Below are 10,565 nucleotides of genomic sequence, written 5' to 3' on the forward strand. Positions count from 1 at the left end.
CACATTCATCTATTCATGCATGCATTCATTCAAGAAATATTTTCCCCTCTAGCCAGTGCTTCTCAGTGGTTAGAGTGCTGAGCCACGCACCAAAGGGTCACAGGTTCAATTTCCAGTCAAGGACATGTGCCTGCCTGGGTTGCAAGTTTGATCTCTGGCCCTGGTCAGGGCATATGCAGGAGGCAACCAATCAATGTCTCTCTCTCACATCAATGTTTCTCTCTCTCCCCCTCCCTCCCATCACCTTCTACTCTCTCTAAAAATCAATAGAAAAAATATCCTCTGGTGAGGATAAGCAAAAAAACAAAACAAGGAAGTATTTATTGGATGACTCCTAAAGGGAGGCCAATGTATTAGGTGCTGGAGACACGGAAATGAACAAAACAGACCCAGGCCCTGCACACATAAAGTTTATGTTCTGATGGGGCAGATAAGCATTAAAAAAATACTAACCACTAAATATGTAATTGCAAAGCATAATAAGGACAGAAAAGTTAAGAAAAGATATAATGCAATAAATTGATTTAGATTTAGTTTCATTTAAATTACCCAGGGGCATGGGTCAAAAGGTCAAAGAGATCAGCAGGTGACTATTAGGTTTAGATTGATGAACAGGTATGGATGTGGAAAGAAGTCCCTGATATGGTATTAAGTAAAAAATCAATGTGTCCTACATTTGTCTGAAGTGCAATAAGAGGCAGAATGACCATGCATGCGAGGAATCAGAAGAGTGGTCACCTCTTGTTAGGTGATAGGAAGGGTACAAAGGAACCTTCTAGATACTGGCCATGTTTATAACTCTTGATCTGGATGGTGTTCCATGGATATAGTTAATGTAAAAACTCATCAAGCTTTATATATAAAATTTATGTACTTTATTATATTAATTTGTGTATGTTTTTGGAACAGATTTTAAGAATTAGTATGCTTTTTAAAATATATTTTTATTGACTTCAGAGAGTAAGGAAGAGAGACAGAGAGATGGAAACATCAATAATGAGAGAGAATCATTGATCGGCTGCCTCCCGCATGCCCCTACTGAGGATCAAGCCCATAACCTGAGCATGTGCCTTGAAAGGGAATCAAACCATGACCTCCTGATTCACAGTTCGACGTTCAACCACTGAGCCACACAGGCTAGCCTAAAATTAGTATGTTTATATGTACATGTATATATGTGTTATCTTCATAGAAAATAATCTGGGGGAAAAGGTGTTAACTAAGGTGCTAACAGTGACCATACCTATATTGTGATAGAATTTTTTTCTTTGTTTTGCTTATCTGTATTTTAAGATGTTTCTACATATAACCTTTTATAATAAAAAGTCTACATATAAACTTTTATAGTAAGAAAAAAAATGAGTTAAAAGTCACTTTACATTTGATACATTGAATACTTATAGGTTCTGAAAAGTCTTCAAAATCAGAATGAAATTCATTCTTCCTTGTGCTAAGATCGTCTGTCTTCCTAAGGCTTTCATCTTGATTTCCTCATCAGACTAATTTAAACAAAAAGGCCAGATTCTGCTGGTGATTAGAAATTAGAAACATCTCTAAGTTTTCCTATTGGAGTCCACTGATCCTCCAAATTATTTCTATGTCTCTTGTATCTTGGTGATCCAAGTCCGGCCCTTTATGGAAAAAGATGATCTAGCAGGAAAATTTTGTAAACAAATCATGAAAGAACTCCATGCCTTGTACCTCACACCATCTGGGGCTCTAAGCTGATGTCCACTGAGAGCTTTCACCATCTGAAAACAGAACACTGACCATGAGACTTTTTGTCTTTCAGGATGATATCATCACTGTGATCAGCCGAGTGGATGAGAACTGGGCAGAAGGGAAGTTAGGAGACAAAATCGGCATCTTCCCAATCTTGTTTGTTGAGGTATGTGAGCATGAAGTCTACATCTGATTAAGCTTACCAGAAAGATGCATGTCACACAGTGATTCCTGAGAGCAATTTCCATTTGATCTGAGGCTTATTCAGAACTAACTGAAGTCTCTAGGAAAAGATGCCAGATGATAAGATCCAGTTCTGGCAAGAGTATGGGGCAATGGACCATTTTATTCTGCTGATAGGAATGTAAATTGGTGTCATCTCTCATATTTAAACTCTAACTCATATCAAGAATGTTAAAAATGTACATCTCCTTTGAATCAGCAATTTCACATCAGAGAGTTTATGATAAGGTGATATTAAAATAAGTATGCAGAGATATGTGTATAAAATGTGCACATGTGTTCACCATAGTATTGTGTATAATAGTAAAAAAAAACAGAAATAATCTAAAAACATAATAATCTAAAAAGAAACAATTAGAATTTTGTTTTTAAAAATAATGGTGATGAAAATATACTTATTAAAAATAATATTAGAGAAGCATATTCAGTATCATGGCGTATTTGGAATTATGGGAAAATGTTTATGATTTATTGTCAAGTAAAATAAAGTTTAATGGGATAGAGTTCTGGAGATCAATTTCACAACCATTACTTACACTACTGTACTGTACACTTAGAAATGGTTCATATGATAAATTTGATGTGATATGTTTCCTGCCAATAAAAAGAAACAAATTGAACTATATAAAACTAGCTTTACAAATATATGTGTATATACTAATGGATAAAGAACTAAAAGGAAATGTACCAAAATATCACCAAATGGTGAGACTCTAAGATTTCAATTTTTTTCTGCTGGCTTGTATTTTGTAAATCTTCTGAAATGAGCACATATTTCTTCTTTGTTTTTTTAAAGAGGAAAGAACACATGCTAGGATATTTACCTAATGTAACTTGGGAGTCTCTAACCTCTGTAACCTTCAGCCCTACCTGAGCTTGAAGCAGGTCATTGCAAATTTAAAGGAGAAGATTCAGCATTTATTAGTGCTTACCAGGCATAAAGCAGTCCAAGTGCCCTGGCAGGTATTGCTTAGTGGTTAGAATGTTGGCCCAGGTTTGGTCCCTGACCCCAATCGGGGTGAGTGTGGGAGGCAACCAATCGATGTGTCTCTCTCACATCAATGTTTCTCTCTCTCTCTCTCTCTCTCTCTCTCTCTCTTTCCCCCTCCCCTTCCTCCCTTCTCTCTTCTGCTCTTCTAAAAGATCAATGGAAAAAAAGATCCTCGGGTGAGGATTAACCAAAAATAAAATAAAACAATAAAATAAAATAAAGCAGTAAAAGTCAGTAGTGGGGAGCTATGAAAGAAGTAAAAGGCATGCTCCCTGACCTCTAGGAGAGTGGGGTAAAGACAGTACAGAGGCATAACTGGAGAGAAGGAACCAATTCTTTCATTCATAAGAGTCAAAGGGGTTCTGAAGTAAATGGAGTGTCCAGAATCCTGCACAGGTCTCAGGGTTCTCTGTAACCCCTCTACTGTATCAGTGTGGAAGGGATGAAAAGTGGAAAGGAGGGATGGAAGAAGGGTACATACAGAGAGGCTGGTCTTCTATCTCTAATAAATTCTCATCCCCAGTGCTTTTTCTCCTGCTGAGGCCCCTACCAGGTACACCCAACCCACCCAATTCTCTCTACTTGTTCCAATTTCACTCATTTTACAAGACTCAGCTAGAAACCCGCTTTCTCCATAAAATTTCAGCAACTAGTTGAACACTCATTTATCTCTTCTCCGAATACCTGATGGGTATATTGCTTGTACTTCACAAGCCAGCCTAACACAGAACAAGTACTCCATTAAAAAAATTGCATAACAAGTGAGTGAACGGGGAAGTATTCAGGAGGTTGTCAGAGTAACCTGGAAAAAAACTAGAGAACAAACCTTTCAGGGTGACTGCATCCTAATATTCAGTCATTCAACTAATTTTTCACTGAGTGCCTACTATATCGTCCTGTGCGAAGTTCTAAAGATACAAGACAGACATGGGTCCCTACTTTCAGAACGTAAAGTGAGACATTAATCAAGCAGTTATAAGTGTGATGAATGACACAAAGAGTAATGTAGAGGGAACTTTGTGGGGAGGGAGAATATGATGTGCAACTTACCTGGGTTGGGTTCAGCAAATGCCTCCTAAGCCAAGATCTGACAGATGAAAGGGAGTTATGTAGGTAAGCATGGAGGGAAGAGGGTTCTAGGGAATGGAAGTAACATGTGCAAAAGTCCTGCAGGATGAGGAAGTGTGTTATATCCAATGGACTGAAAGAATACTGGAGCTGGAGCTCAGAGAGTGTCCAAAAAATGAAGCCAGGGAAATAAATGGAAGACAGGTTCAAAGAGCTTTGTAAACCATTAATGACGATGGGCTATGATAATAAACAGCTCCAAAATTTCAGCGGCTTAACAAAGAAAAAGTTCTTTCTCACCCACATTATATGCTCTGCTCACATGAGTCACGCAGGAACCCAGACTAATAAGGCTGGGCCGTCTTGTAATGGCACCATCTGGAACACATGGACTCCCTAGTTTTTGTGGCAGCGGAAGATCGAGGAAGAGTGAGTTATATATCAGCAGTGCCCCAGCTTTAGAAGTGACCCTTGTCACTCCCACTCATAGCCCACGGTCCTGAACCAGTCACATAGCCCTGCCTGTCTTCAAGCCAGCTCCAAGTATAAGGGAGCACATAGAATATTTGATGAGTACTGTTGTCTCTGCCATATCATTAAAGTCTGGCCTTAATCCAGAAGTCAAGAGAAGCTATTGAAAAATTTTAAGTGAGGCAATGATTCTACAAGTCTTGGGTTTCTTAATTACTGCTCTGGCCTAGCCAGTGTGGCTCAGTGGTTGAACATCAACCTATGAACCAGGAGGTCATGGTTTGATTCCTGGTCAGGGCACATACCTGGGTTGTAGGCTTGATCCCCACTGGGGGTCATGCGGGAGGCAGCCAGTCAATGATTCTCTCTAATCATTGATGTTTCTTTCTCTTCCTCTCCTTTCCTCTCTGAAATCAATATATATTTTAAGACTGCTTTGGCTGCAGTGTAAGAATCATTTAAAGAGGGTGGGAGAGGGGAAACAGAAAGAGCAGTTAGGAGCTACCGCATGGCTCAATTAGAAGGTGACTATGGCTCTGACCAATAGATTGGAACAAGTGGTAGATTCAAGGACTTTTTTGAAGGTAGATCCACCAGACTAGGAGGTTGACAGAGGTAGGGAGTAGGGAGAGGAAGTGGTTAAGGATCATGCCCCCCTTTCTGATTTGTGTGCTTAGGTTGGTGGTGGAGCCACTTGCTTGGTCAAGCAGTGTTTGCTGAAGAGGAACAATCATGTTGATTGGGAGACAGTGGTTAAGATTCTAAGGACAGAGATGAGCTACAACTAACGTCTCGCTGTACACACAGGCAGGCTGAAATCTTTGCAGATGAGAGCGCACATCGTCCCCTGCATTATCTCAAGAAGCTTCTTCATAGCTGGGGCATGTGGGAGAGGCAGCAATGATCAGATATTACCCACTTCTGATACCCTTCCCCCGCCCCCCAAAAAAACTTCTACATTTAATGATTATTCATTTGGATACTCTCCCCCCACTTCACCTCTGAAATTGGTGATTATAAGAATCCTCAAGATTGTCATCAAGCTAGCCATTGCTTCCTTTGTTCTCCTAATTGCTAGGAGGGGAATAAGATAATCAAGTGGCTGCTCTACTCTGGGAACCTGGTTTTCAAAAATGGCTTGAAACCTACATTGAGCTTTCTAAAGCAGCCCTTAGATTCTGACTTCCGTCGTTTCATTAAGACTAGCACTTGCTGAGGACTCTTTAAATAAGCTCTGCATTTCCAGTGCCATGGAAAGCAGTTGGAAGGAAGGAAAGCTTTCTTATGAGAGTGATATGGGATGTGTGTGTTTTGTTCTTGTTTTTTGCATAAACAGGATTTTTCATGTTAATGTAGCAGTGGATTTATTGAATTGCACCTGGATAAAAAGGTGGCAAAACAAACACTGAGCTCACACCCATTCTTGTCAGCACTTCTCCAACAGGGCCTGCCTGGGTTATGTGAATCTTGCTCAGCTCAATGAACCTCAAGGATGTTGTTTCAAATGAGTGGATGCAAATTTAGGAGATGTGCAATCCTTCCCCAACTGAGCCATTAGTCACATTGGCAGAGAATAAGGCAAACCAAGAGTCACAGAGGCCCTTTCTCAGTGTCGCTGTTGGTGTTGCTCACCTGGGGACAGAACAATTAGGTGGAAGCAGGAAAACATTAACTGCATTGTAGCTGTTAATGACCCTGAAGAAGTTTACTCATTCAACTCAAGAGTGTATATTGTCCTCTTTCTGGATGAACAATGGAGGGATAGGTGCTCTGAGGACTGGAAGGGCATTGTCCCTAATCCAGAAGACTGTCAGAACTTGCCTAAACAGTTTCAGTAAATTCCTAAATGGTCTCCCTCCTTCTAATCTGGAATAATACCTTTTTATGTATTTATTTTTATTTGCGTACAATAAAATTTACTCTTTTTGGTGTCCAATTCTACATGTTTAGGTAAATGTATTCAGAATAACCACACCATCATCAAGATGTAGATAGTTCCAACGCTCCCCAAAATACGAGGTGATGCTGCCCCTTTGTAGTCAGCTCCTTCCCTGATTCCCACCCTCTAGCAAACACTGATCTGTTTTCTGTTCCTATAGTTTTCCTTTTTCCAGAACGTCATGGAAATGGAATCAAACAGAATGTGGCCTTTTGAGTCCGGCTTCTTTCACTTAGCACAATGCATTTGAGATTCATCCATGGTGTTGCATGTAGCAAGTAGTTCATCCCTTTTCATTATTGAATCATATTCCATTGTACAGATGTGCCAGAGTTTGTTTATTTATCCACCAGTTGAAAGGCATTGTAGCTGTTTCCCTTCCTTTGTTGGCAACTGTGATTAAATCTGCTATAAACATTTGCATATCATTTTTAGAGTGAGCATAAGTTTTCATTTCTCTCAGGTAATTATCTAGGAGTGGGATTGCTGGGTTGGATGCTAAGTGTGTTTAACTTTGTAAGAAACTCTCAAAGTATAGCAGGAACTTCCAAAAGCATAAATCAGATCATGTCACTCCTTTACCTAAATTATTTCAAAAGCTTCCTTACATGAAGCTTCCCAGGCCCTCTGAGATCCAGCCCCTGCCTGTCTCTGTGGTCTCCTCCACCAGCTGCTTCTCACTTGCTCTGTTCCAGCCCTCTCTCTTTCTTCCTTGTCTTACTCTCAAACAGGCTGAACTTGCCACCACCCTCCCACCACACCTCCCTCTTCCACCTCCCTCCCCCGCCCCCCTGCCACCTCTTTAAGACTTTTCCACTAATTTATAATCCCTCTGCCTGGCCTGTTCCTACCCAGACTTCACGTGGCTGGTTCATTCTTGCCATCTGTGTCTCAGCTTAAATGTCCCCTTCTCAGCAGGTTTTCCTGGATCCACCAATCTAAAGGAGCCACCTCCCCCAGTACTATCACAGCAGAACATTATTACTATCAGACAGTTTCTCATTTGCTTGTTTCATGCTGGCTTTGCCATTTATAAGTCACCCCTTCTGGGCCTCAGCTTTCTTATCTTTAAAGTGGACAACATAATGCTTCCTCCCCTACTTGATTATTTTTTTCACAATATTACAAGCTTCTTGAGACATAAACTACATCTGCCTTAAACTTTTCTCTCTTGATTATTTTAATCACCTGCACATTGTCACTGAGAAGTTCTTAAGTGGGCATATTCCCTTTTACTTAGTTGAATTTCTAAATTATAATGAGACAGACTAGATGTAGTTTCAGAGGGCAACTGGTGACAGTCGTAATGATGCATATTTAAGTACTTGTTCTGGAAAGTTTTATTCACACAGACCCCTGTTTTGTCAGCATATTTCAGGTTTCTGGAGGAAATGAATTCATGTGGGCCCTTGGTGGGCAGGGTATTCAAAATATAATGCAGTCAGTGGTTGTGCTAGAACTAGTTGGTACTAGACTGTAAGAGCTGGTTATTATATTTTCAGGAATTTTGCTAGCCAGTTGTTGAACCATTGGTAGATATTTACACCACAGAAATTGGTAGACTCTACAAATCAGGAATGGCGAGTGAGGTGGTGGCATCTGAACTGGCTTCAGACTCACCTGGGTAAGACTTAGTTGGCCGTATTAGACCAGGAAGACTAACTTCTCACCAAACCTTTTGTCTTCTCAGCCAAACCTCACTGCGAGACACCTGCTGGAGAAGAACAAAGGCCACCACCCAACTCGCACAAAAAGCCTGTCCCTGGTGTCCTCCTCCAGAGGCAAAGCCACCAACACGCCCAGCCTCCGAAGGGGCCCTGGGTCCAGGAGGAAGGGGCCCGGGCAGCTCTCCATCACGACAGCCTTGAACACCCTCAACAGGATGGTCCATTCTCCCTCAGGGCGCCATATGGTGGAGATCAGCACCCCAGTGCTTATCAGCTCTAGCAACCCCTCTGTGATCAGCCAGCACGTGGAGAAAGCAGATGTTCTTCCCAGTTCTTTGGAACAGGTAGGAAACAGACCCCGGGATAAGGGCAACCTTGGAGTTGGTCAAGTGATCCACACCATGTCACAAGCAAAATTGGATGTTTAGTACCTGCTAAGCACTCATAATGCATAATAACGAGTGTATTGTGTGTCAGAGTTGTGACCTCATCTCGACCTTGAAACAGCCTGTGAATTAGGCATGATTAGTGTTATCCCCACTTTACAGGTGAGAAGACCGAGGCTTAGAGGAGTTTAACGATTTGTCAAATTCTCACAGATGCTTTGCTTTCCCATGCTAAGAGCCTTGACATGGTCCCTTTCCCCTAGAGAACTTCCCTTCAAGGAGATAATGGCACCCATTTTTCAGAGGGGGTCCTGGCATCACAATTTGAAATTTACTGGTCCGTCCTCCAGCAAGATACTGGGCATCATGTGGAAAAGAAGAAAAAGAATTTATGAGTTATTGGGTGTTTGGAGGGCTGGCTACATAATTTGCAGGGCCCAGTGAAAAATGCTAATGCAGCTCCCTTGCTCAGAAGTGATTAAGAATTTCAAGATGGCAACAGCAGAGTATGAAACAAGTGGAGAGCCCTTCTGAGCACTGAGCCTTCTGTGACTACACATGTTCCACACCCCTGAAGACAGGCCTGGGTGTTTTCATATGGAGCATCTAATGCGATACTGTATGTAAAGTGCTTAGCACAATGTCGGGCACATACTAAGCACCCAATAAGCACTAGCTCTTAATACTGTTCTTAATAAGCCTGGTCACTGAGTTGCCAGCTGAAGGGAAAGAAACCAGGGCGACTGTGGCACTCCAGAGCAGAAGTACTTCTAACAGCGTGTGGCTCTTTGGGCTGAAGGGTACTTTAGCACATGAAGGACTGGAGGTATGAGGCAACATAATTAAGAACTGCATGTTGGCTATTCTGCTGAAAACACTCTTTGGAATTATGCAGGTGGCAACTTGAGAGGACAAACCTCAACTTGCATGATGCATTTTTTTAAAGCTGTAAATCTTGTTTTTCAACATGAATCTCTACCTTGGGATTAAATGGCTTAATTGGACTCTAATCCCTTTTTAACAAGACAGGGAGGAGGAGAAAGTCAAGGACTCCTGAAAGACCTGTGTACTGGTCTAAAAGGAAAACAATCACCTTTTATAACACTTCACATTTTACACCACTGTCTGGATTGCCAAGAGGCTGGCTGTCCCTGTACCTTTGTCCACCACCTGCTGCGTGCACACACACACGCACACACACACAAACACACACACAAACACACACACTTCTCTCCATATACACTCTCCTCCAACTTAAAAAATCACACTTATAAGGCTGCCATTCTACACACACATTCCACACACGTTGTTACAAGTACGTACACACTTTGTGCCCAAAGTTCTTCTCCCTCCAATACACACACACACACAAATGGGGACCTACTGACTCACAAGCCAAAGAGTGACAAATTTTTCTGAAACTATTCTTTATATAGAGACAGATATATAAAGTACAGCCCACAGTCAGTGGATTAAGCTAGCTGATTCAGCTGTAAATTGGCTTCTCAGAAGATTTAGGCAAATCACTTTCCATGTGTCATTTTAATTCTTCTTCCTGCTCATTTACCTCATCTACAGAGAGGCTGGGCAGGAGTGGAGAATCCTAATGGAATTCAAAACAAGTATTTCTTCCTAGTTTTCACAAACAGTGAGAATTCCAAAGTGTGGCATATGCATATACTATTCCCAGGGAACCACTGCACGGTATTAATAGTCGGGGGGAGGGAGGTTCGATTCAGAAGGCTGTGGATTATAATTATTTCTACACTAGGGGCCCGGTGCACAAAATTCGTGCATTTATTCTCTACTAGAGGCCCTGTGCATGAAATTCATGCAGAGGAGGGGGGGGGCTCCCCTCAGCCTGGCCTGCACTCTCTTCAATCTGGGATCCCTCAGGACTGCTGGCTCCTAACCACTCACTTGCCTGCCAGCCTGATCCCTCTAACTGCTCTCCCCTGCTGGCCTGATTGCCTCTAACCACCTCTGCCTCAGCTCTGCCACCATGGCTTTGTCCGGAAAGACATCTGGAAGGTTGTCTGGAAGATGTTAAGTCTAATTAGCATATTACCTTTTTATTC

General features: G+C 41.7%; 1 protein-coding gene across 3 annotated transcripts in view; it reads left to right on the plus strand.

The window, feature by feature from the left end:
• SH3RF2 (SH3 domain containing ring finger 2) overlaps positions 1 to 10,565 on the plus strand; it is a 96,601-nt gene that overhangs the window by 52,169 nt on the left and 33,867 nt on the right. For all 3 annotated transcript variants that reach the window (XM_015572628.1, XM_015572629.1, XM_015572630.1), the window contains exons 3-4: positions 1,793 to 1,888; positions 8,125 to 8,445. In XM_015572628.1, the coding sequence (XP_015428114.1) occupies positions 1,793 to 1,888; positions 8,125 to 8,445 (417 nt within the window). The remainder of the gene's footprint in view (positions 1 to 1,792; positions 1,889 to 8,124; positions 8,446 to 10,565) is intronic.

The sequence above is a fragment of the Myotis davidii genome, unplaced genomic scaffold, assembly GCF_000327345.1.
Source record: "Myotis davidii unplaced genomic scaffold, ASM32734v1 scaffold89, whole genome shotgun sequence".
In the NCBI taxonomy this organism is placed as follows: domain Eukaryota; kingdom Metazoa; phylum Chordata; class Mammalia; order Chiroptera; family Vespertilionidae; genus Myotis; species Myotis davidii.